General features: G+C 42.3%; 2 protein-coding genes across 7 annotated transcripts in view; one reads left to right on the top strand and one right to left on the bottom strand.

Annotated features, from left to right (window-relative positions):
• Positions 1-26,447, top strand: part of CMSS1 (cms1 ribosomal small subunit homolog) — a 239,681-nt gene that overhangs the window by 172,927 nt on the left and 40,307 nt on the right. The window contains exon 1 of one of the 6 annotated variants that reach the window (XM_080565862.1): positions 13,285-13,395. The exons of 4 other annotated variants lie outside the window; for them this stretch is intronic. In XM_080565862.1, the coding sequence (XP_080421988.1) occupies positions 13,371-13,395 (25 nt within the window). In that variant the 5' untranslated portion in view covers positions 13,285-13,370. Of the gene's footprint in view, positions 1-13,284; positions 13,396-25,385; positions 25,429-26,447 lie in introns of those variants that run through there. One more of the 6 variants, XM_080565861.1, reaches the window with a different exon arrangement.
• Positions 1-26,447, bottom strand: part of FILIP1L (filamin A interacting protein 1 like) — a 205,231-nt gene that overhangs the window by 171,161 nt on the left and 7,623 nt on the right. The gene's annotated exons all lie outside the window — the stretch shown is intronic.

Below are 26,447 nucleotides of genomic sequence, written 5' to 3' on the forward strand. Positions count from 1 at the left end.
TGTCTGTTTATTCCTTTCAATGTCTTAAACCTTTCACCTTCCCTGTTCACCTTCATCAACTTAAGAAACAGTGGAGCCAGATTGCAGAAGGCATGTGGGCATCACTCGGACATCCTCCACCTTACCCGGATCCATGAGTGCAGCAGCGTAGAAAGATGAGCATTGCCTGACACTGTTTAAATTAGTACGTGGCTTGATGTAAAATTGTGTCCAGCAATGACAAAAAAGCATGTTGCATCCTGTTTTATTGAGGTTGATGATATGCTCAGCAGAGATTTCTATTCCCAACTTTATCCGGGTGCAGGCTGAAGGAGAAGGAAGTAAACTCTGAGAAGCCCAGAGCATATCTAAGGCACGTGAAAGTCTCTTGGGGGTTGCTTTCCTTCTCTCTCTCTGTTCTGTCTGCAGTTTGTTGAGGCCAGCAGCTTGGCAAGGACTTGCCATAGCACTAGCTGGGCACACACCCGGGCTGTGGGGTGCTGGGGACGGGGCAGGGGGCTGGGGCTGGCTTAGAGCTGCTGCAGGTCTCTGCAGCAATTGTGGTGTGGATGCTCAGAAACATACTGCTCCCCGGTCTGTAGGGTGAAATCACCCCATGGTTCCCCCATCACGTTCCTTTCACATCTCTCAGGATCCACTGACTCAGTGTTAAAAAAGGACTTGCAACACATGCATCTATTCAGTCCCACTCCATTTAGTACATGACTCAATCTGTGGAGTGAAACTCACGGCATGAGTAGGGAAAAGCTACTATCAGAGGCACTTTTTCCTCTTAGACATCATCTACCTTTATTGTAGGCAGCTTTTCTCCACTGTCTCTAACTAGCCTTCTGCTTTTATTTTTCGTGGCTGGGACACGGTTCTCGTTGGTGATCATATACTAGCTGGGAGGCCACAATGTGAGCATGGATGTGGCTGCTTTTATTTCCCTTTACCTGAAGAACGAGAGGCAGCAGGAAGTATTCAGCTATGCTGAGAGAACAATTTCTGGGCTCAAAAAACAAACTAGAAGCCCTTCTAAGAAATGAGTAATTCTGTTCTGTTATCCCTATCCTTGGTGAATGCAGATTACAACTTATCCCCATGTGCGGTGCTTCTGCTGCATTATTTGGGGTACCGTCTTCAGAGCTGCTGCTTCTCCTACAGTGTTATCTGTCCCACACACATGACATGGAGTATGTTTACCATCAGTCTTGATAATGGATCTTTTCTTCTGCTTTCTCCTTGATGGTAAGCACACGGACTCATTTTTTTTAAAGCAGACTTTTAGCTATATAACATCGTCTTAAGGAATGAAGAGGTCCTTGGGTAATGCCCAGGCTAGTCAAACATTTTCGTAGTCAATAAATTACTGCCAATGCTTAAAGATCAGTCTTTTGTGAGATTAAACCCAGATCTTTTCATATATGTATATCAGAGACTTGGAGGCAGTTTTTTGGTTCCCAGTTTTACATTTTGTATTTATATTCATGTCCTTAGAGACTTTTAAAGCATCTAACAGTTCTCACTGGAGCAGAGACATTCGTGGAGCCTTGTCAGATAAGCTGTGGAGTGTGTAGTTCAGTAAGATACTCATAATTCAGCAGATGTGCAAGCAGTTAATTTCTTTCCTTCAGCTGTGGATCTTTTATTTTTTTGTAAATATATTTTCTCTTTTTTCGTGCAAAATCAAAGCAGTTCTTTTTTTTTTTTTGCCAAGTGTTTCTTTAAGGTTGTTCAGTACTGATATTTTCTCTGAAGTTAAGAAATAATATTCAAATTATATGTGTGGTTCTAAAGTACTGCTTTACATTTTGGGGGGAAGAGTGACTTAGCTGTTCAGAAGAAAAACTGCTAAACTGTCTGTAGAATTTGTGACTTAACATTTTTTTTGAGAGAAGTCTGTTACATGTGATATGTTGTATTGATGTTAAAACGTGTTTGTAAAGTACCATGAGAGTGGGAGGGTGGAATGCTTTGTAAGAAATCCTGAGGGATGTGAAATTCTAGTTTTGGGCTGACAGTTACAACATTGTTCAACATCATTGTGAAAATGTAGCAAAATACCTTAATGTATATATTGAGGAAAATCAATGTCAGATTCCTTTTGTGTTTTTAAATGGATACATTTCTGTAACTGGGTTCTAAACTTCGGTCTCTACAAAAGCGATAGGAAGTTTGCCATTTAAAGCAGTGTGACTAAGATTTGGCTTATGGCTTAAGATAGGGCTTATGTTTGGGCTGGATTTTTCTCTCAGTCACACTGGTGTAGCTTCAAAATGGTTTGCTGGTGATTCGCAGTAGCCCACAGTAGTGGGTTACTATAAATAAAAGTTCTCCAAAGAGATTTAGTATTTGTTAAGGAAAGCTGTGGGAGGATTGTCTCTGCTAATTCCACATCTCCGGCTATCACAGTAGAAGAGGAGAGATGAGGCTTTCCCTAGGCAGCTAGGACAGAGGTACAGAGAACTTCGTAGATCATCAAAACCAGCTTACTGAGCTTGACCCAGGCATCACCTGAGAGTAAATACAGAGCATGTTTCAAATTTGTCTGTTTTCCATTTGTGTGGGTCAGTGGTGAAATATCAGTTAAGATGATTCTAGTAAGATAAATCTTTATCTCAGATGCTCTTGCAAGTCTGCACTGGCCATTCAAGCAGATCTTGTGGCTAGAAGTGCAGGAAGATTCTGGCTTCTGGTAGTGCTGATGTTGTAGAAATAGGTCACACTCTCAATGTAATAGCTAAAGCAAGCAAGTGGTTAATGCTTCAGGCCTTCCAGCTGTTTTGGCATTAATTAAGAGAGTGAGTGGAATTGATCAACATGTTAATTATTCTGTTACATTTTTTTCCAAAAGTAAAACTCCCAAATTACAGTAATTTTGTGAAAGTATTGCAACAATGCTCTTTAATGAGATCTTAACAGCAAGAGGATGAAAATGACTATCTGTAGTGGGAATGCATGACTTACTACCAAACATCAAGAAATATCCATAATAGGAATTTTGTTTTATAGCCTTTCTAATATGAAGCCAACAGATCTAACAATCCTGTTACGCAACATATTTATGCACTTTGCTAAGTTTTGATCACTAGACTCCCCAAGGAGTTTAAAAGAAAGGAAATAAAAAGCCCCTGACACTCATGTTGCTGACCTCCTTCCAACCTGCTAGCAGCAGCTCTTGTGACATTTTTATTGCTTAGGGAGCAAAGTATGAAACTGTCTGCAAAGGCATGGGATCCCAGCTATTCTGCAAAAGATGAAAGTTTCTGATTGTTTTATAGGATGTATATTGCCGGTGCTAGAGGCTGTGAAATTTGCACTTCAGTTTTTGGAATGCCCCTTCAGACATTGGCCAGGGAAATACATTTAAAATGTACTTTACCTAGAATACTAGTGAATCCCACAAGGCTTTAAATAACCTGTGTTATAACGTCACTGTGGTTACACATGAGAATAATTAGTAATGCCGTGTTCTATCTCCTACATGACTGGCAGGGCTTCAGAAACACTGCGCTCTGGAAATTCACATTAAATATTTTTCCATGCTTCAGCTGACTGTAAGTCTTGTTATTCATTTACTTTTAAAACACAAAACAAAAGAAATTATTAGTCACTGGAAGAAAATGTAATTGATCTAACTGCTGTGTCGGTTCAATTTTCAGTTTATTGCTTTTAGCTATAAACGCGTATTGGCCGTAGAATTCCTTTGTGCTAACAGAAGAATTCCTGTGTACGTCAGAGGCACGGTGAAGACCCCCAGTAGGCTAGCAGAGCTAATGGCATCGAGGTGTGTGAGAGAGAGATGGGAGCAATCGGGGCTAGCTAAAGGATGGAAAGAGTTGGCAGATTCAGGGTGAGGAGCTCAGGAGAAAATAAGGACCCGATCGGTTTTAACATACACTACAGAGAGTTGCAGGGCAGTGAGGTTTTAGGCCTAAGTAGACGGAGCTGCTTACAGCGTTTTTATGAAGACTCTTCCTTTACTTCCTTGTCTGTAGCGTCTGTGCTAAGAGAAGGGCAATTTATTTCCTTTACGGTATCTCAGGTTCATCCTGGAGTCATTTAGTTGGGTGAACCAATTAAACATCGCGCTGGGGAAGAGTTTGTGAAATTTCACATACTTTGAGCTTATGAAGCTTAAATGAGGTGTTTGCTTACCCAACACTCTTCCTGCTTGCTTGCATTCATGACCTAAAACACCTGGTGATGCAAGGTCTTGCTATTGTACTAGTTCATTTCTTGGGTGGCTGCTGCTTTCTTAGGAATATAATTTATTGCTTTTCTGCTTACTTTTCTGCAGCTATGTCAATGTAATGTAACACAAACTTCAGCCACAACTAAGAGCTGTGTATTGTCTTGCACATGACGAGCTTTTGTCCTCTTTGAGTGCAAGATAGAAAAAAAGCAATTTCTCCCCAACTCTTGTTTGTTGATGGCTAAGAGCAGTGGTGGGTTTCTACAGCTGTCCCCACAGAATGTTCAGAGGGTGTTACTGGGAGCCAGCTGTAATGAGCTCCTATTTACATGCTTCCTGGAAATCAGCTCAAGTGAATATGCAAACTTGGCCATCTTTTTCATTGAAAGGCATCTAAGGAACTAGAGTTCAAAAGTAAGTTAAAAGGAGAGTGAAACAGATGTGCTATGAATAAATGTTGTTATAGGCACGTTTGTGCCTGAATATATATTTTTTCATTTATACTTTGAATAAAACAAATATGAAAACAAGGCATAACCTCATAATAAGCCACCTAACTATACATCATTGGCTTGTATAAGACAAACATCCTTTTTAAAAAAAAAAAAAAAAAACTTTTAAACTCTTTGCTACCTTTACTTGTTCTGCATTTGGATTTGTTCTGGATTAAATTCTTCAGATTGAGGGACTGCTTTGCTCTGCATTACACACAGTGTAACAAAACCAAATCACACAGTACTGGTACTGTATAGATGCTTTGTTTCTAGGTAATTGTACTCGTTTCCTTTGACAGTGACTACAGAAAAGTTTAGTCAATCTATTTTCATTCTGTTTTTCAGATGTCTGGTATTTGTAATGAATGCATGATCTGTTAATTCCCCTCATTCCTTCCCCTCCCCAGTGAAAGAAAAGTGCAGTTTCTGGTTTAGGATAAACTATTGCTTCCTCGTGGTTCTGTATATCCCCCATGTATCAAAATGGCTGGGGGAATTCTTCAGAGAATCAAAGATCTCTTGAATTTCCTCTTAAATTAAAAATGTGTGACTGCTTCCCAGTAGTTTCTTTTACTGGACTGTACAAGAAGAGCTCAGAACTGGGGGAACTGTTGAACTGCTCATTAGCTATGCTGAAGTTACAAAAATATCCGAAACTGTAAATTCTCTGGAGAAGAAGTGAACCACAGAATAGTGTAATCTGCCAGACTATTATACATATGTGCTCAGGAGTGTTGTGACTTTAAGTATGGCATATGTTAGATGAATGTCAAGGGGGACCCTGGAAGAAAAGCTACAGAAGTTTCATCCCTATGCATGGAGAATCCTGCTGGGACCCTTCATCCTTGCCAGTGAATCACCATGCCTCGGGAATTTGTCCTAATGTGCTAGCTAGTCTTTGAAATGAGGTAAAAATCAAACAGCTGCAACTCTAAGCTATATCTGGCAGGGGGAAAGCATGCTCTCCACAATTGTGCTCATGCACAATTGCCTGTTGGTATCTTGTCCCTTTGTGCGTGTGCATGCAGCCCTTGGAGCTGGAGACACATTGGAGCTAGCCATGCCTACAAGGAGCGATCCCAGTCAACCTCCCTACTCTGTGTCCTGTGCACTGGCAGCGAGTGGATGGTGCTGCCCTCGCCTGCTGCCTCCTCTTCTTGTCTTGACAAGACAGAGCTCGCTTGTGATTTGCTGCTCTTTGCTGGAGGTTACCCAAGCCTTTCCGATTAATGTCGCTTCTTTTGTGAATTTTAATGTTTTTACCATCTTTGTAGCTTTTAATACATGTTGCCTGTTTGATGGCTCAGTTTCCAGTCTCTGGGTTTGGTTTGGTTTTGTTTTTTTACATAGCTGCGTTGTAGCTAGATGTTAGCTATGAGAGCTCCATTTCTTGCTGAGGAGATGCAGCTCCTTGTATGCTGGGTGAAGAGCATAATCTGCTTACATGTGGTGTGTCAGAGTTTGGAGCCCAGGGCCAGAGCGCATTGCCAAGAAAAAATCCAAAGCTTCCTTCTCAGCAGGCCATTTTCTTCCGTTTGACACAGAAGCGGTCAGACTGAGCATCTTCGCTCACAAATGAAAATGCAGAATGATGACAGTAGCTGATAGTATCTTTGTTGTGGCAGGGGATTGCTTCACGTCTCTCAGTCTTGAAGAAATCTGTTTCATCGCTGTGGTTTGGCCATTCACAGAAAGTACCTCCGCTTCACAGCGAACCGTGATGACTAACGAGGGATCCCCACTGAGGCCAATTAGAGCCTTGCAAATGGCTCCTTCCTCAGAAGGACTAGAGCAGACGCTGTATTTTCCACCCTGGTGACTCACTGGGTAGTTTTGGAAAGCAGACGCTGTGTTCCCTGTAGGTCATCCCACGTATCTGCATCTCCCTGCGCTCCTGATCCTTCATACCTTCAGCCTGTTCAGGTCCGTCCTGTCCTGGGTTTGCACCAGTCAGGCAGGGCCTGGTGGAGCCTTGCCTGGCTGTGTGGGTGAGAGCCCCTCCAGCCCTGCCGCTTTCTGTGACTCCACTGGCCTGATCTTCTGTGCAGTGCACATCACTGGGCTGTCTGCTGCCCCACAGACACCCTATTCTTGGTGAGCCATGCTCCCACAGCCTGGTTTAAATCCTTGTTCTTAGCAAGTCTCATTCAGTGGCTTCAGGGGACACTAGGCCGCGAGGTGTGCTTGTCGAGCCCTCGTGGTTCTCCACACGTCCACACTGTCAGCCAGGGGTCACAGGTTCATATCTGGGGCTTCAAAAGGTGCCTATTTAATCTGGATAATTTTTGTTTTGAGGTCATTTCAGCCCTACATCTAAAAGGAGGTTTGTTTTTCTGAATCTGTGTTACACTGTACGTTTCTGTGCTAATACACATGTAGAAATGCATCATCTTTGCCTCTGTAACTGCAGGTTATAGTTCAGTTTCTGAATGATCTGGTATAGATCTCTGGTAACTTAATTGGGTCTTGGAATTTCTCACAAGAAAATGAATGCAAGGCTGCCTGTTCCCTTATATTTTGAAGAGGATTAGGTTTTGGGGGGGGGGGGGGGGGCATGATTTCTGCTAAAAAAAGGAAATCTGAAGAGGTTGAGGCTGACCTTCTCAGTGCTGTGTCCCCATTACACAGCCATTTTCCCAGATGTAGCATTTCTCCTGGACTGACTAACTGCCTTGAAAAGCACGTCAAGTTCCATGTCATGTCAGGAAATGAAGCTGGTTTCCTTCGCTCCCCTCCCCTCTTCTCAGGCGCTAACATCCTTGCCTGAAGATTGTCCATATTGCTGGTAGAAAGTATGCTTTCTCCAGCCACCCACAATGAGTTTAAGCTGTAGGAGAATGAATTGCTCTACATTTCTGTGTTAAAAAGGCTCTTCTATACCACTGGCTCTGCTTGGAGGTGGTCCCATTGTGTGGCAGATTGTAATTTGTACATTGATATTAGTGTGCTAGAGCTGCTAGTGGGGACTGGGATTCTTTCCTTCCGTGAATGCAAGTAACCTCCATTAGCTTCTCTAAATGAATATTCCCTGTCCCAAGATCTGCAGGGCTGCTTACAAGGTGTGCATCTCTGCTAAGCACTGTTGTAAAGGACATCAGGTGGGATTTGGGTTTTGCTGCAAAAGGGCTCAGTGGTCACTGTGCTGCTGGACTTTCAGATACCCTATTTCAGGTGAGGTAGGCAGGGGAAGGACATACTAACGGTAACCATGCAGGTGAACCGTCATTTAGAGGAGAAAGAGAACATCATTCTCCAGTAAATTGAGTCTATTTTCTTTATGCGCAAACACAACTAACCTTCCTGTCTGTTTGCCCTGAGGTTTTGCTAGGAAAATTAGATAATTATACATTTTAAAGAAACTGGTGTGATCCACTGATTCTTTTAATCACATGCCCATAGGGAAGAAGGTCTGAGGACACTGCTGCTGGTGCTGGAAGTCCTGAAAGGAATGTGGCTTGCCTGAGTGTTCCTACACACAGTCATGGCATGGTAAACATTACAATGATGTCATCCAAGCAATCCTTAGTTACTGGACAGTAACTTTAAAAAAAAAAAAAAAAAAAAAGAAACAGCCAACAACCTGAAATATTTTTTCTTCAGTTTCTAGCACAGACAAATCAAATTGCAGTTTGGATTAGCTGTGAGCATTCAGCTTGACTTGTAGTGCTGTTGCTGGCTAATATATATGTCAGTTTCTCCTCTGGTGAAACAAGCTTTAGGTAGTCTTTTTTTATAGCCACCTTCATGGTACCTTTTCGGTGCTTCTCTTCATTACTAAATATGTGTAGTCTCATACCTTTTTGTGGTTTTTAACATCATCTTAAAAGTGGAGATGAGGAAAGAAGAACCTAAATTTGATCTCTGTCCTGATAATTGTCCTATTTTCTTTCCTCTAATTATTAGGATCAAACAGAGGAGAGCTTTGCTGGGAAAGGTCAGTGTTGGCATCATGCAATGTGCTAAAGCTTGCATAGCAGTACTGTAAAGTATATCATAGAAAACACAGAAGAGACTAACTGCTCAGTTTTATATCCAAAAGTGGGGATAACTGGTTCCTTAGTTTCTAGAATTGGCTGTATTCGCTAATGCTTGGTGATTAAATTCAGTAGGGACTAGACGGTAGAGGGGCCTTTGGATCTATCCCTGAAAACGCAGAATCTTGAGCTATTTTGCATCTGGAAGGAAGAAAGTTCCAAATTTTGAGGTCAACCATATTAACAAACCTCTGCAAATATATTTTTAGTTCACAGAGTGAAAGTCAGATTTGGCTGGTGAGGTCTGGGTTTCCTTCTGCTAAGGGTGTTAGCTGATACTTTATTACAAATGAAGTGTTTTGTTTCCCATTTTTCTTGCAACTGGCAAAGTGCAAAACTTCCAGCTTGGACTTGGCGTCAGAGAAGACTTCCCCCTGCTTCCCCCTCAAATTCTTGTATGTAGCTTGTCAGTAGCTTTATGGTATTGTGGAAAAGTCAGAGAGATGTCACCCTTCTCAGGAAGAAAATGGGAAAATTGCTAGTTCTTGAATAGATTCAAAGTTGCAGATGTTTGCTATTGTCTTCTAAAGAATGAAATTTAATTGTTATGTGCTACTAAGACTTTAAGATAGTCAAGGGAACATTATCTCACTATAAAAATAATTGAAACCTCCTTTCAGGATAATGCACATGTGGCTAATATAGACACTGGCCACAGAGGTTGTATCTGGGGATTTTAAGATTTATGGTATTTTTTTTGAGTGCCATGTTGTGTTTTCATGTCAATGGATATAATTCCATTGACTTAGGTTGAAAATGTTTTTTTTTTTTTCATGTGTGAGATCACAGTCCCTAAAACCTAATTGCTAATATTTGTTTTCATGTTTTATATGCGCCTCTTAGGACATTAGAACAACTTTTTAGTATGCTGAATTTTCAGAACCTTGCTTTGAGCTGGGTTTATTTCAATTCTATTTAGGATTATAAAGCCAGGGTGATGGAACAACAGATCAGCCTTGGGACACATTGGGACTGGTTGTCTGTTCTCTTGCAAATCCTAATGTGGATACTTAAGTTCTGTACTGTTTGCACTCACAGCTGAGAGGTTCTCAGTGCCCTGGTGGTGTATGTGACACATGAAGATGTTTGACCCATCAGCTTTTTCATAGAATTTCAGGGTTTTGTGAATCAAGCAGTCCATGCACCAGAATAACACCCAGATCCCAGTGTAGTGCAGTGTGGCTACATCAAGAGCATTTTTTCCTTATTAGACAGAGGTGAGACTTTGGCTGCATGAGATGGGACTGATTAAAAGCTGATTTTCTTTCTCTTTCTGGGGTCCCAAAAGCTATTTCTTTTGGTTCCTGAAAACAAACAAACAAAAAAAGGTTTTTCACCAAGAACTGATAGCTCTTGTGAAAGACTCAGTAGTTGCAAGTCCAGTTTTCCGGATTTGTGGTTGATAAGTGCATTAAAAAGTACATGCAGCTTTTTGAGTTATTCTGGTGTAAGATACTAGAAGAAAATGAGTATTGTACTTTTAAGATGATTTCTTTCTTAGTAGTTAATTTATCTCTAAGGGGGAAAAACACAGCAATGTTGAGCTCAAAGTATTGAGTACTTCAGTCTTCCTCAGCTGCAGCTTACTGGGGAAAAAAAACTAGAGGGGATAATCTAAACGTCTAAACCTTCTTAAACCAAGCAGAGGAATAAAAAGATCAATACAATATTTTCTGTTGGCATATTCACTCAGATGTTCTGCTGGTTCAGTATCGTTGTTCTGATTTTACTTCATTTTAAGCCTGAGAGGGCAGCCTAAAATACAATTGGTGATCCATTAATTTAGTGCTAGTTAGTGTGAAATTAGTGGAGTTTTCCAGCAATCTAGATGGCAGAGGCCCAGTGCAAGACCCCTATTGTCTTTGATATGTACCATTAGTCTGGTCCACGTGAGCTTATAGTGGAGTATGCAAAATAAGGACTGTGTCTAACACCTCCAACTGTGGGCCCTAATGCTGCAGCTTAGGCAGGTGAGGTGCCTTTGTTTTAAGGTTCAGAGTACTTGTCCTTGAGGTCATCACAACAGGAAAAAAATCTGAAGAAATTTCAGTATAGGATTGTGGCTTCCTGCAGTGATAGGCAGTAAATTCTAGGCACTTCTGTATTGTTGGTGTTTCTGAAACTTTTCATTATACAATGAATTTGCCTCGAAAGTCTATGGCAAATTAGAACAGAAGGATAATCTTCAGTATTAGAGAATGATTAAAGCTCATACTTCAAATATATTACAGTAGATTTCTTCCATGTGTTAAGGGGGAAACTCAGGGGTGAGGCTCCTCAGCATGTGACCTCAAAGCAGACAAAAGATGAAATGCTTCATGGCTCACACGGCTTGTTCTCTGCAAAGCATTTTAGTAGGATGAGAGGGTATTCAGAAGTACTCATCACTAGCTTGATTTTCTTCCCACTGAAGTGGATTGTTTGTTTTGAAGGTTTGGTGATATTTTTTTCCTCCTAAATTCTCTGGGAGTGGATTTGAACAACACTAAGTGCTTCTGTAATTCTTATTTTTCTAATGTAGTGCCCATGTTTCTTCAACGTTGGTTAGCTGTGCCTGTAGTTTTCTATAAATGTTCACAAGTGTGCACATGTGCGTAAGCTACACGGGTGGATTTTGCTATAACCTGCTCCTGCTGTGTTCCCATATTGGATCTGAGTATCACTTTAACCCCAGCCTGGTCTGTATGTGTATTAAATTTCTTTGAATAATAAGTGCATTTAATTCTTGCTAAACATTGTTTACTTCCTGCCTATGAATGGTAAAACCTCAATGTCTCTTTTTCATATATTTCCAGGAACCTCATGCAATCCCAATGGTATGCCCTAGGGAACAGCTTATGAGGTCAGCCCTGCTGCTTACTTATCTTGGGATTCAGCCCTTCCGTACTTGTTCTTCAATAGTAAAATTCTTGGTTCAAAGCCACTATTGAAAGATGAAGATAGCATGGGGAACCCATATAGTTCACCTGACGCTGATGGTATTATGATGTGGGGAAGACGGTGTTCAAGGGAGGTAGCCATCCTGCTCTGGGGCATTTGGTAACTTTTTACACACTGTAATAAGGGCAAGGAATTTTGTTCTTTGATGAGGATCAGATGGAATTTCAAACACCTCTGGCAGGTTGTGTATTAACATGTATCTTGGTATCTGGATCAGTAGCATCTTAACACAGCTAAAGGGTAGGACATGCAATACTTAGAAGAGCGTAACGGCTGAGCAGGTTGCAAGCGAGCAGGGCACTCAGACACCCTTTAAAATTATTGCTCACATTTACATGCAAACTCTGCCTTGTTTTTTCTGATAGGCAACTTTTTAAATTCTTTCACATGTGCTGACTTCATTGTTCTCTATTTATTGCACATCTCAACTATGTTTTAAAAGAACTTGAGCTGATGCCAGCAACAACATGTCTGAGCAGCTTTGATGCAACTTAGGTAACTTTAGGCTTGAGGTCATTTGAGAAATGTTGCTTTGGGGACTAGAGTCTTAAATATTATCCCAGCAGGAGTTTCCTTAGACATTTCAAGAGTACTGTAGAATTCCCTAAAGTTGAGTACAATAGCATTTATGTTATCTGTTTTATACACTCAGGGATTAAATATAGTGTTTTTTTGGAACAAGTATATTGGGGGTGGGATAGGAGAGTGAACCTGAGACGGAGGTTAAGGTCTTGCAGTCTGTTGGTTTGACATAATACTGAATAATAGACTGCTTAAATTACATTGTCACTAAGAGAATGTGTTCTGACTCCGTTTGCAATTAAAAATAGTAATAGTAATAAAAAATTACTGTCTAAATTTCCAGCTAATCCTCATGTTTGTGCTTCTTTTTTCCTTCTTGAATACTTTTGTTATTGCTATTGGCAGCTTTCACATACCAGTTGGAAGGAAATAACTGACCTTGTTTTAGAAGTGACACTGTGCAATGTCCTGCCTAGAGATAGCCAAGTCCGTAAGTGCTGGCATATCTATCAGTTTATTGGCATGCCCAACAAGAACAGTCATCCTCCAATAATTTTGCTTTTAAATGAGGTGGTTAAAAGACTTTTGCTTCTATTCTAGATGAGTGAGTAGGAGCCTTGCTTTGGATAGATGTCATCCACAGCTCCTTCTGTTAAGCCAGCAGCTGTGGATACCTCTCAAAGCCTTTCTGGATGGAGAAGTCAAATGAATTATTTTCCTGTGCCCTCTTGGCTGCACACATTGCTATGCCACACTGCCTCAGGATTTCACCTCGCCCTGGACCTGAGATCTTTGAGCTTATATTTCATTCATCTCACCCACTGGATATCTGAGAAATTTGACGCTGTATTAAGGTTTGATCATGCAAGAATACAGCAGTTCTTCCGAGCAGAGCTGGTGTTAGAAACCTGTGGCATCGGCATTTAATGTTTTGAGTTCTTTGTGGTTGTTGTGACTGAGGTTCTGATTAGTTAGGCCGTCTGTTTATGCTGTCAGTATTTTAGAACATGGAAGATACAGGGGGAAACAATCAGAGGATATGAGGAAAAATGCTTTCTTTTTGGTGGGAAAAATATTTGAAGAGTTATTGCTTTTTTATTTTTCTAGACTTCTGAAGTTCTGCCTTGCTGCAAAAAAGAAGCCCCAGGAAGCTCGAGCACAGTAGTTAATTAAAGAAAAAAAAGAAAAGGATTGGAAAGTCTAATGTGCCACAAGAAAGCACTTCAGGGTATGGAAAATATCTAACTTGACATTCCCACAAGATTTTCAGTGTAGTCCAGCCTGCTGGTGGAATGTTTTCGTCATCCATGTGTCGCTATCCCTACAGCTTGTTAATGGCTGTGGCACAGTGGGATAAGGTGGAGGCCATGGAGTGTTTGGGCTGACTGTGGTAATGAAAAACACGTCCTGAACACTTCTTTCAAAGTGTCACTGTTGTGTTGTGCTTGGCCGCGGGCAAGTTTGCTCATCAGAGTCAGGTAACGTGTAAATGACATCAACTCCTGAGGTGTTTTTCCCCGAAGGGAATGTCCAAGCCTTTCGGGCAGCCCTAGTGGCGACGGCCCGGCTGCACGTTAGCCCTGGCAAGGCACCACTGGGAGGAGGTTGGCAGGCTGCAGTCAGCATCCTTCTGTGATTTCGCTAGGAACGATAAGCTCCCTTGCTCCAAAAAAGTGCAAGCACAATTGACTCGGCTTGTTAAGCCAAATCCATCGCTGTCTGTGCTGATTCATGTTGGGAGCTGACATGAAATATCAGTGAGGGATTAGTATGCGTAGCATTGCTGTTGTTAAAGGTTGTGGTTAAGTGCTTGTGCCGCTTGGTCAGACCACGACATGAAACTGCGGTGAGTGTTGAGTTGCTAATGTCTACTCAGGTTACTTGAGTTGGGTTTGCTTGCAAGCAGAACAAGGTGGCTGACGGGCAGGCTTGCTTAATACTGGGGGATTTTAGAGCATGGCTGAAGAACAGGCCCTTAATAACACCTCTTCTGTTGCCTCACTGACAGGAGCAGCCACGCAAGGTGTTACTGAGCACGGAGCACCAGCCTGGATTTAAATGGACGTTTTATAAACATTTTGCTGCTTTTTTCTTCCATGTAGATTCCTGTGTTCTGGTAACCTAACCAAGCTGTCCCTGGCAAAGAGAAGTTGAAGTGTTTTGTTGAGCTTCCCATGAAGGATTGTCACGTTGCTGTGCAGGAGTGTGTGAACAGAGGAGTATATTAAGAAAAGAAAAAAAGAGCCCTTTCATTTCTCTATGTCAAAGTCAAGCCTTTTCAAATTCTCATTAGTACTGGGGAGAAGCATTCTCCCATCCCCATCTTTCTGGCACACTTCTCACATCAGGGATTTGGCTTGCTATGCATTCCCCCTGGAGCACAAGTTCACTGCCAGTGTCATGACCCAGCCCCACCAGAAGAGCTTCACTTGAGCAGTTGGCACATGGCATGCAACAGAGGAAGCACACAGTGGGCATGCTGGCAGTGGCAAGCATGCTCAAAGCCTTGTACGACAGGAGATGGGATGATTCGTCCCGAAATCCTAAATAGAGAAATGGCTGTCGATTTGGGGAGTGCAATTGCATGTGAAGAACAGGGCAAAAACATTTAACTGAGGTCTTTGCCAGATTGTTTATTACAAATTTCAGAGATGTAGGAATTGTTGTATTGTGATCCATCCTGCAGACTTGATACACCAGATCTTCGTCCTTCTCGCAGGTTAGTTGCAGATAAATGCCAGTCATTCAGACTGTAGTTAGGTAACCAGATCAAACAGTCTAGGAGATAATGGCGTGAAGGATCTCTTCCTAAAACTTTTCCCCCCCCCCCTTTTTTTTTTTTTAATGCTGGAGTCCTTGCGAAGGGAAACATATATTTGTGTTAGTGCATTGTCATCAAGTATCTGAACTCCCTCTTGCTGTTGCTGGCTCTCAAACAGTTTGTTATTGCCAATTCTTTGACCTCTCCTATGCTTGTTGCGCAAGACCAGGTTGAAGGTCTGTCATGTCATCACCTGGGAAACTAGAAAATAAATGGAATAAATCCCATTAAAGTATTTATAGATAGAGATTGAGTAATGGAGGGTTGGAGTACAAAGATATTTTTAGTGCTATCGCTTACATTCATAATAGCTAGATCGCTTTTTGGTGATGTTGACATCTTTTATTGCTGGCAAGAGACTGCAAGCTTTTTTTTAATATTATGAAAGTGATATAAGAATTACGTCGATGTGGGTAATTTCTACTTGTGAAAAACAGTATTCATGGTTTTACGGGGGGTAGTTAAAGGAAGCTGTATGGGCATGGAAAAGGGGCAGTGGTATTAGGTATCAAGACTTGATGCAGGAGAGGCATGTGGGAGCTGCGGTTCTTCACTGAGAGGGTTGTTGCGCACTGGAGCAGGCTCCCCAGGGACACAGTCACAGCCCCAAGCCTGTCAGAGTTGAGAGAGTTCTATGTGGATGGTGCTGCACGGAGCCCGCAGCTCTCCTGCCATACTGTCTGTTCAGATTCTTGGAGGACAAAGGTTCAAGAGAAAGCATGGCAAGACTGTTCTCACTAACCACGGAGACCTTCTGCGCAGCACAGCGATGTGTCACAGAATCACAGGATGGTTTGTGTCGGAAGAGACGTTACAGACCATCCAGTTCCAACCCCCTACCATGGGCAGGGACACCCCCCACCAGACCAGGTTGCCCAAAGCCGTCCAACCTGGTCTTGAATATCTCTAGGGATGGGGCATCCACAGCTTCTCTGGGCAGCCCGTGCCAGTGCCTCACAGCCCTCAGGGTGTCTGAGCCTCCCATCCTCTGTTTTGTGCTGCCTGTGTCCCAAGTGCTGTCAACGTTGTTAAATACCTGACTCTCAGAGAAGTGCTGCTGTGGAGGACAACCTGGCACGTGCATGGCCAAGTCTGAGTGAACTCCTGACGGGACAAATGAGCGTGTGTGCTGTGGTTCTGTCATGACTCTTCCAGCCCGGAAGCTGAAGTTCATACATCCTTTTGTACTCAGGTTACACCCTCAAACAGTAAACTGCTGGTGGAAAATAGACTTCCCTTTCATTATTGTGCCAGTGGGGAAGTTTTCAATTATGTGTTAAGGTTTGCTCAAGCACTGTCTTTCTGCAGTAGTTCTGCTGGCTGAAAAGGTCACTGCCTGCTTCCCACAAGTGCCTGCAGATTTGCCAGGTCAGTGCCTTGTGTTTCCTCTGTGACTGCCTTGGATTGTCAGGAGCAAGGTTAGGGGTAAACAGCACGAGTCATGGGGCATTGCCAGGTTGGTTCACTGGGGCTGCAAAGGGCAAGGGCGACTAAGGGACAGATCTTGGATGGGGGTGATAATGGGGTCAGTCTGCCCCTTCTCCCCTTAAACAGCCACAGCCAGTGCTGGTGATCAAGACATTTGCAGTAGATCTCTCTGCTCTCATGTGCAGACCTTAAGAAGATAAGCTCCCTATCCCCAAACATGTATGTCAGCTCGGCCTCGGTGCTCCTTCCAGAAGTTACGCATTTCTGTGTTTTGAAAGCATATACATGCAACACATTTGAAAATAACTAGCTTAGAAACTAACAGGATCTCTTGCCACACCCTGTCACTGGCTTTTTTCTTCTTAAATTAGAAAGCACAAAATCTGCTTTTATAAAGGTACTTCTTGTGCTAGCGAATGTGTTTGTCACCCACCATTTTGCTCCCTCCTTCTTCAGTGCTGGGAAAGATTTCTTAGAGGAAAAAATAGAATAAATCATTCGCATAATTATGTCTTCCAATGACTGCCTAGCCAGACAAGTAGTTTTCTGAACAGTGGGGCTGACTATGCCTACTTTCCTATAAATTTGTGTCCAGTGGTTGATTGTGAGCCGCAGCTGAAACTTTTCCCATGGCTGAGGAATTTGTTGGGATTCTCCATGCTCTCTGGGACCTCACGTGCCAGCCACTCCTTCAGCCGGGAGAATTACAGCATCGCCTCCCTGATAATTTTCATAAACTTGTAAGAACTTGCAAGAGTTTGCTTTCTCTGTCCCTTTGTCAAATGCTGTTGTAATATGACTGTAGGTCTAAACTAAAATTCTGGGATCAGCACACTGACATATACATGCAGGCAGATACTGTGGTCATACAAGCCCGTTTCCCTACAAAGCAAAGCAAATGGGGAGGGCAGTGGGAACTGTATTGTGCTGACTGCTTTCCTGGGCTCTGTGTGGGACAAGTTTTTTTTGTGTGTTTTTTTCTTTTTTTTTCTTTTTTACAATGTCCTGAGAAACAGGAATCTTCCACATGCAAAGCAGGGGGTAGTACAGCAGTGGCTTCTCTTTCTTGGCCTGTTTAAGATCCCCTAATTGTGTGCTGCTACAGGGGTTGCTGGATGGCTGTTCGTTTCTGTGCGTCTAACATCACACAAAATTTATGTTGAGGGGTTCGGTGCCATGGGCACTTGGAGAGTAGTAAGGGGAGGTGGAATTTGTCTTATTTGGCCACAAGGCGTTCATAAGTGACATACTCTAGCTGCAAGCAGCCTAAAGGCTTAGGATTGTAGCTGAACAAAGTCAGGCTGTTCAGAGGTACGGTTCCCACTCATGGTAATTCACACCGTGATAACAACAAGCAGTTACATGTCACACGTCCAAGTGTGGGAAAAGCATACCTCAGTCTTGCATAATCAGTATGTGAAAAGTAAGTAGACTTAGAGACACGTACAGTAAATAAGCAGAAAAGCCACACATGGGTTTATTGATGTTGTACCACATAAACAAGATTTGCATTCTGTTCCTGGCTTTGCCATCAACTTCATGTAACATTTGAGGGAAATCATCTCACCATCCTGTGCTGTAGCATACATGTTTGCATAGATTATGGCTGTCCTCTGAAAACTCACTCTACTTTTATATATGTTTTTTCTGATAAATTTCTTTTATTTATTTATTTATTATTGTAAGTACAGAATCACAGAATCATTTAGGGTGGAAAAGACCTCTAAGATCATGAAGTCCAACCGTTAAACTAGCACTGCCAAGTCCACCACTGAACCATGTCCCTAAGCACCACATCTACACGTCTTTTGAATACCTCCAGGGATGGTGACTCAACCAGTTCCCTGGGCAGCCTGTTCCAATGCCTCATGACTCTTTCAGTGAAGAAATTTCTTCTAATATCCAACCTAAACCTCCCCTGGCACAACTTGAGGCCATTTCCTCTTGTCCGAAGAGGACAAGAAGGTGCTGGGAGAAGGGCTGTAATTTGTAGCTTTAAGCTGTAGCTTGAGCATCCTGGGTTTTGTGAGCTTTCTCAATCTCGACCTTAAACCCAAAGTTAACTGGCAAGTTTTTAATGCTTTAAATTTGAACTGATGATATAGATGAGCTAGAATGCCAAATAAACTTTTCAGCCGTAGAGGTAAACCTGAGAAAGGAGACGAGAGCCAGGAGTGGCAGTGTGGTGGCATTTCCCGGAGATGGGCAGAACTGCAGCACGAAGGCCCCTGTCCCCCTGTTAAGGAGCTGCACCTCGGGGGCTGGAGCAGAGCTCACATCCACAGCAGGGCACGAGATGATGTTCGCCTTGAGCTGGGGTCTGCTTTCACAAGTGGTATTCAGGTGTACGGCATTTCTAAGGAGGGAGGTGTGGGGGGTTGGTGATAAATTACCCTGCTGTTTACTGAAAGGCTAACCATTTGTGCAAGCGGACTTAAAAGAGGCCCATATATTCGTATTAGTAACTGCTCTAGCTGAGAGCAAGTAATAATGTCCTTTCCCACATCTTCAGTTGCTCAGAAGTTCTTGTGAGAAATTACACTTCTGAGGCTGAAAGTTCCCTACATGTAGCAGCATTTATTTATTTTTGGCAGTTCTGAGAATAGAAGGGTTCAGCCACACTTCAATAATGAGAGAAGAATGAAATGAGATTTTCTTTGTCCCCAGAAATGTTGGTTTTAAACATCCTTTCAGCTGAGTGGATGAAATTTGAAAATCAGGATGTGACAGTAGTGCTCCAGAATCCCCCAGGGGGCTTTGTGTTTGACTTCATGGTTTCATGCAGTTTTTTTGTGGCTGACATGGAGCCTATGAAGCAGACTTTTCCAGTTCATTTTTCTGAAGCTCACAGCTGAGGAAAGATTTACTACAGAAGCATCTGCAACTAATTTAGCAGAGTAGCACAACGAAGTATATTGCTGCAAATTGGTGCAGAGACCTGGCATGGTTGGTGGCGAGGTAGTAGAAGGCGGCCTTCTGCATGGCCTCCAAAGTCAGAAGGAATCCCTTGTACTCTTACTGAACTGAGGGAGCGATGGCTCTTCTTAAAGAGTTGCTCTCTAGGCTGAAGTGGGAAATCATTTCTCAATGGTGAGGTGTTGTTTCTTTTTTTCCCCCATTTCCTTGACCCCCAGAAAGTTCTTTGATCAAAGAAGGATGTTTAGTGGAACTGTGTATTTTGCCAGCTGCCCTCAGCTCCTTCCTTGAGCACCTCGATGTCTAGGTGGGCAATTAAAAAACATCTGTCTGGTAAGTCTTCTCCAGACTAGTGAGGAGAAAAGAGGGCAGAGAGTAGCAGAAGTCTGAGGAGAAGTATGAGGGTTGGCTTTTGTTTTAATTCAGTTTTTAAGCTCTTTCCAAGAAGAGATCTGGCCACCATTGCTGCTCCAACCTTTTGTCTTATCTTATTCCCTCCTTTCTGCTGGCTCACGGTTGAGTAGGGGATTTCACCCCTCTCGCATGACCCCATCAGTCAGTTAGTTACAGTTAGTTCCTCACATCTCTGTCTTTCCTTAATTTTGGTCATGTTTAAAAAAATAAAATTCTTTGATGGCACCACATGGGCAGAAAGATGTCTGGAGGATCACATCATTCAGTCTACACAATGCCTGGATGTAAGCCATTCTTTGAGTTCATTGCTTACATGACCTCTAAATATTTATTTTTGAAATGGGTTTATAAATTGCTATGGTTGATTAAAAGACTCCTGAAAGATGTGTATTCTACCAAACATGTGCTGAATGGTGGTTGGTTTTAACAAAACAAAACAACAGAAAAAGCAAACTTGTTTAGTTTTACATGCAGTAACAGTTCTGTACAAAACTAAATGTTGTGTTATTCTATACATCTTGTGACCGGTGTCTGAACAGCCAATACAAATTCAGGATGACAAAAACCTTGGCAGCAATTCTGAACTCTTTTTATCAACCTTTCTACCATGAGAGACGTGACCATAATTCTCTTTTGACGTGCCAATTTTTTTGGATTTTTTTTGTTTGCTTTGTTTGTAACATATTCCCCTTGTGCATTTGCTTGGACAAATACTGTGTCCAGTGTAATTAAAATCAAATTTTCTCTATTTGTTGTATATTTAAATTGTTTCATCCTACATATATAGGCAGATTTTGGCTCCATTGCTGAACGCAGGTATGTGAGACGTTAGGCTCTTAACACCACCAATTAATTGCAGATCAGGTAATGGAGGAAATTTACAGTCATTGCCTTATGATGAAAGCTTAGTGGATGTGTCGTATTAGAAATACACAATGACTGAGGGTCAGACCCTCAGAATGTGGGAAGCCTACGGGCTTTAGCTAAACCGATCCCGTTATATGTGTTTATCTAGGCCTCCTTTGCTGCAATGATAAACAGGTCTAGTCAAACACCATCATATGTACTTGCCAGGTAAATATACATGTAAAGATTTATCTCGGGGATAAGTAGATTTGCCTTGTGGAATTTGAGTATGGAAGTGTAATATTTTTCAGCCTTCTACTTGGAAATGTTTATTTTTTTCAAATGCTTTATACCAGGATTAAACCCAGGACTTCGTGCTACTAAACCGTCAGCCTACTTCCAGAGGCACAAAGAGCCCTGTCAAACAGATCTGAGGCAAGCACAAATTTAAGACAGTCTTTAACTGCCATGCCCGAAGCTATGTGGTAAATATGGCAATGTAAAAAGCAGAACTCTTGGGGAGACAAATGGATTAATCTACTAATCTCGCTTTCTATACAGTACCTAGGAGAACAGATGACTTCCTTTGCCGAAAACAAGCTTTAGAAAATAAAAGTAATGATGTCATCTTGTTTTGATGATGGAAGTGGGTGAGGATAGTACTATTCAGCCATAGTGTTTCATTATAGTTACTGATCAGAAAAAGTCTTGGGAGCATGTTGCTAAACCAACATGCTCCAAATTCAGCTTTCATAGGAGAGGCCAGCCGTGTAAAACGAGCTGTGTCTTTGAAGTTAATATTCACTTACCACACAGTGCCTCCTGACACAAAGGGAATAACACGCGTATTATGGGGCGTTTCTGTTGCTTTCATCACCACCTACTGCACTCTTACCGGTAGTCAGTTATTAGTTCTAGAGGTTAATGACACAAATCTGGATTTATTAGTGCTGTAAACCTGTGGGAAATGGTGAGTAGAATTAGTGTATTTTCCAGAATAATGAATAATGTGGTTTCATTAGATGTGAACGTGTTGTGTCGATTTCTGCTGTAAAAATGAGTGCGTGGTAGCCATTCAGGTTGCTTGACTTATCTTTCCTCAACTCGGCTGTAACATGTCAAATTGTAGAACACTTTCCCACTTGCTAGCAAAGTCTTGGTCCCTAGTTTAGGGGATCAAAAACTTCTTGGAAATCATTTTATTACCCTGTAGTGGATGGTTTTTATTTAAAAGTAGCTCTTCCTTGTGTGTAATGGTGCCACAACAGAGATCTCTGTCTTTCTTGGGAGGGTGGGTTGTGCATGTGTATCTTGGTTTGAATGTTCATAAACCAACTCACTGCTGGACTGCATCCTGAAATTAAAAAATGGGTCCAAGAAACAAGTATCTGGTACAAAATTAGCTATGGTGCTTAGTGTTCTTCAATTTTTAAAGGCCTTAATCTACCTGCCAAGCCATGTATTTGTATTGCACTAGTCTATGCTATATCTACATAACTGTTAAAGGTTATTTGAGATTGTTAGAGACTTTGAAAGGTCTGTAAGTCGGTACAGATTCATTTTTTTCCTGTTTTTGGGAATTTGCCATCCAATGGTTTATGACCATGAATGTCTATGAGTGTTATTCAGTAACCCTTATAGACAACTTATTAAGTTTGAGGTAAAAAGTCCTTCCTCAACTTGGTTGCCCTTCAGTGGAAATGAACTTTTTATTCACAATGCTAAGAACCGTGTAGTGTTTGTTGGTTGTAACGCTCAAGGCTGATGAAGGAAAAGGACCATGGAGAATACTGAGTCCTAGAACCAACTCCTTGAAGGATTTCTACAAGGTAGAAGCTAAGGAATTATTTTGTGTACAGTAATTTTCTTTACAGTGCCTATATCTGGGCTTTGGGAGGGGGGCTGCTGTATCTTCCACCAGCTGCATAATCTGGGCATCTTCTTCTGTTGGTCTGATAAAACCAATCTTGCAGTAACCCATGCTCAAAATCAAATGGATGGGCCAGTAGGGACAGGTCGTTGTCTGAGAGGAAGTAGGACAGGTGTCTCGTAACTGGAAAATACAAAAAAGTATTCTTACACCTAGGGATGCAGAGACACAGAGTGGGGTATAAATCCCAGGCAGTCGATTTGGTAACGTGTAGGAAAAAAAAGAGGGGAGGGATTCTGAATCCTGCAAAGCTTTAAGATACATTTCCTCTTGATACTCGCGCACGTTCTGTGCATTTCCTTGGGCTGAGTTTGAGACAGCTGGTGTTCTTCCAGACACTGAGGAAGCTGGGCGTCAGCACTGTCTGCTTCAGATAAGATTAATAATGTATAGCTTCATGGGGAACAGAGCCTAATCTGCTGGGATGCCATTGCAAGCACTCCCAGTGAGGAGGAGCAGCTGCCTGCTTTGGGCCTCCTGGTAGGAATGAGATGAACCATCTGAGGCGGGCTCACACTGGCTCCTGTTCGGTTCTGCGGGCAAGTTGCTCACACCTTGTAGCTGACTGTGTTGAAAGCAGCAGACAGATCTGCAGACCTCTGATCATGTCCAAATCCTAGCGCTGTTCACTTAAAAACTCTCCTTGAAAAACGATCCCGTAATTCAACACAGGACTGCAGCAGAAGGAACTTTGTTTCCTACTTGCATAGCAGAATAGGAGGGTACTGTGAGCTTCCTGAAGGGCATGCTAACAGCAGTCTTGACTGACAGACCAGAATAGGGTCTGTTCTTCGGATGAAAATCCTCTACGGTTACTTCTGCTTCCCAATTTGGATTTGGTGGTTAAGAAAAAGAGCTGTCTGATTTCTTGAATGCTTTCTGTGTTGAGCACAGGTTGGAGACTTTGGACCTTCCTCTCTTGCACCCTGTGTGTTACCGTCCTGTTGATGCTGGCCTGTGCAATGAAGCTATGATCCTCATCTTCCTCAAATGCTAGAGACAAAAAGTTATTCTCTGCAAAATTTCTGCCATTCTTATGTGGTGTTACAATAGGCCAGAAACTGTACAATCCTATCAAAAAATGCCTTGCCTTGTCTGAGATGTTTTCCCCCTCAGCACCCTGTATTTTTGTGTGTAGTCTCCTTGCTCTTAAAAATGATCACAATGGCTGAATGGCTTTTTCCAGTGATACTGCAGCAGGCACTTGCTGCATGCAGACAGCCTGAAGACTCTTGCACGTGACGTTTCCCACTCACCCCTGCACATCCTACTTGGTGTAGGCATCGGTATGATTCAGTTGTTTCAAAGTCCCAGTCTCCGCTCCCAGCACATGCATGAAAAGTCTAAGGAACACACACACAGGTTCTCTAGGTTTTAAAACAATAACGACAAAATGCAGTAAAAACAGTGCTTGCTTATCTTCATTTTCTTAATTACTGCCATGTAGAAAGATGCTGGGACATTAGCAGCTCTTGATATTGCTGAGGAGGTTGGTAAGCAGCCAGCAGTGTTTGGAGCTATGGAGTGATGAGGCTTTGCAGGCTCAAGCTCTTTAGGGCTCTCTTCAGAGATCCTGGCTAGCATCTGCCCAGGCTTGCCATCGTGAAGTAGCTTTCGGGGTCAGCCCCAGGGAAAGCTTGCTGCGTTCTTTACCTGTGCTCATCCTTGGATGCAGTTAAAAGACAAGATGTGAGTCAAGAATAGAGAATTGGGAGGGAAATTCTAGATCACTTGAGGCTGCGCTGTGGGAGTTCTGGTGTTCCTGGTGGGGGATTTCCCACTCCTGGTGCTTAACCTGAGGCAGGGAGATCAATAGCATCTGCTCTTTTCCTTCTGGTTTGAACAGTGCGAAGTGTTAGTGCACACAGCAGGTGTTACATGCATCACTTGAGCTCTTCTGAAATCTGAACTAAGTGCTGGGTTGGTTGCTCAGTGTGGAAAAAAATGCCTCAGGCTTGCAAATCTGTGCAGAAACTGCCTCCCCACATCAAAAAGTTAGCTCCTAAATCTCATTCTCTGGCAGTACTTTGATGCTTTCTCCTCTTAGAGGTTTTCAATCTAAACTCTCTAAGCATTGCTTTCGCAAACAATTGCTGCTAAATATGAATGGTTGTTTTCCAGTCTGGAGTAATTTTACAGGCAGTTGAGGATGTCACTGCCTTTACACAGTTCTGTGGTTACTTCCTGCAGCAATTTATTCCTGTAATATTTGTGGCAATGAAAACTGTAAAATAGAGTATCTGTAGTACTGTTAGGCTAGCAGAAAGTAAGGGGAAGTAGTGCTTGCTGAAATAGATGCCTTGCCAGAGACAGGTGTTTAGGTCTGTACCTTTTCCATCGTCAAAGGGAAGTCATTACCATTGTATTAAATCAGGTGTTTGCTTTGTTGCTTGTACACAGACATGAGCTACCCTTTTCTTCTCCCTACGCAGAACTCTTGCACCCTTGAAAACCAATCTAAATTGATATTTTGTTTTCTTTTGTTGGTGGTGTTTTTTCTTTTTTTTTTTCTTTCTTTTTTTTCTTCTTTTTTTCTTTGGCAACTTTACGAATACACTGGTGTAAGAGAACATGGGAAGTAGCTTTCTGGTTTGCCCCCCCAGCCTTTTCTTTTACAGGGAAGAGCCATAATTATGGTGCCTTCTCAAAAGATCTAGGTAACAAAAGTGGGCAGCAGTCAGAGATGGGCTGTGTTTGGCCAAGCGGTGCAGCAATCAGGGGCTCAGTGCCTCTCAGCAGGGGTAGGCACTGCTAGGAGCAGGTCTGTTTCTACCGCAGCTCTGTGACTGTGCCTCAAAGCAGCAAGAGTCACCCCCCTCTGCCTTGCCCCCACACAGGGGCAAAGGAGGGGTTCCCTGGGCTGCACACTGAGCAGGTGATGCTCACCACATCAAGAACAGGAAAAGGTTTGTTTCTGTAGAAAATGAGGCATTTTTGCCATGATGGATGTGGAAAAGAGTAGAGGCTCAGGGTTCTACATGTGTTGTCCTCATTCCCCTCCTGCCATCGCTTCAGAGGTGTCTCCTGCACTCCTCTTGCATTTAGCTTGATCTCTCTGCTTGGTTGCTGCCTTTGCATTTTCCCCTGGTCTTTTTGTAATGTCTGGGTCTTTTTCTGTTGGTTTTTTTTTGTTGTTGTTTGTTTGTTTGTTTTTAATCCCTCTTGGAGGAAGATTCAGTTTCTACAGCTGCTGCCAGGTTGGGGCAGCACACAGGCACCTCTGCAGGTCGCACTGAACTGAGGGTGGGGAGCGCAGCATCTCAGTGCAACCTGGGCGAGTCCTGGACAATTCATTTACCATTCTCATTTCCGTACGGTAGCAAACCACTGGTGAATTCAGGATGCAGAGGAGAATGCAGAGGAAAAAACTATGTGCTTTGTGAGTTTAAAGATATAAATCACATCATCTCTGCTGGGTCTTATGATGTATTAGTACACAGCTTACATATCTGGAGTTCTTTGTTTGCTCTGTTTCTCAGACTGCACGTGTTTTGTCAGTCCTTAAGCCTTGGCTTACTTAAGCATGGATCATGCAGATAATATAGACACTGCACTGTGTGTTGAACCCTGAACATCCTGCTTTTCTGTTGTCCTTGACGATTTCTGGCTTTCTCCTATAGCAGATGATATCTAATATTATTATTCTGGGTCTGTGCTGAGTATTTTAACCAAATTTTACTGTGGCTTGTCTTTATTATAGACATCTATTTTAAATTAAAATGTTTTATCAATACAAAGTCACTTTTTTATTTTGCAATCAAAAAATTCACTGTGCTTTTAATTAATGTAAGGATTGAAGAGGAATTTGGTTTCTGAGTCTATGTTTGGCATTTTTCAGGCATATCATTTTAGTGTTTTGTGGTTGAAGTGCCTGTTGAAAGCTTCCATAACAAAAATAAAGAAGAAATTAGAGTACCTCTGAGAC

This window comes from Anser brachyrhynchus (assembly GCF_964034855.1).
Source record: "Anser brachyrhynchus genome assembly, chromosome: 1".
NCBI lineage: Eukaryota > Metazoa > Chordata > Aves > Anseriformes > Anatidae > Anser > Anser brachyrhynchus.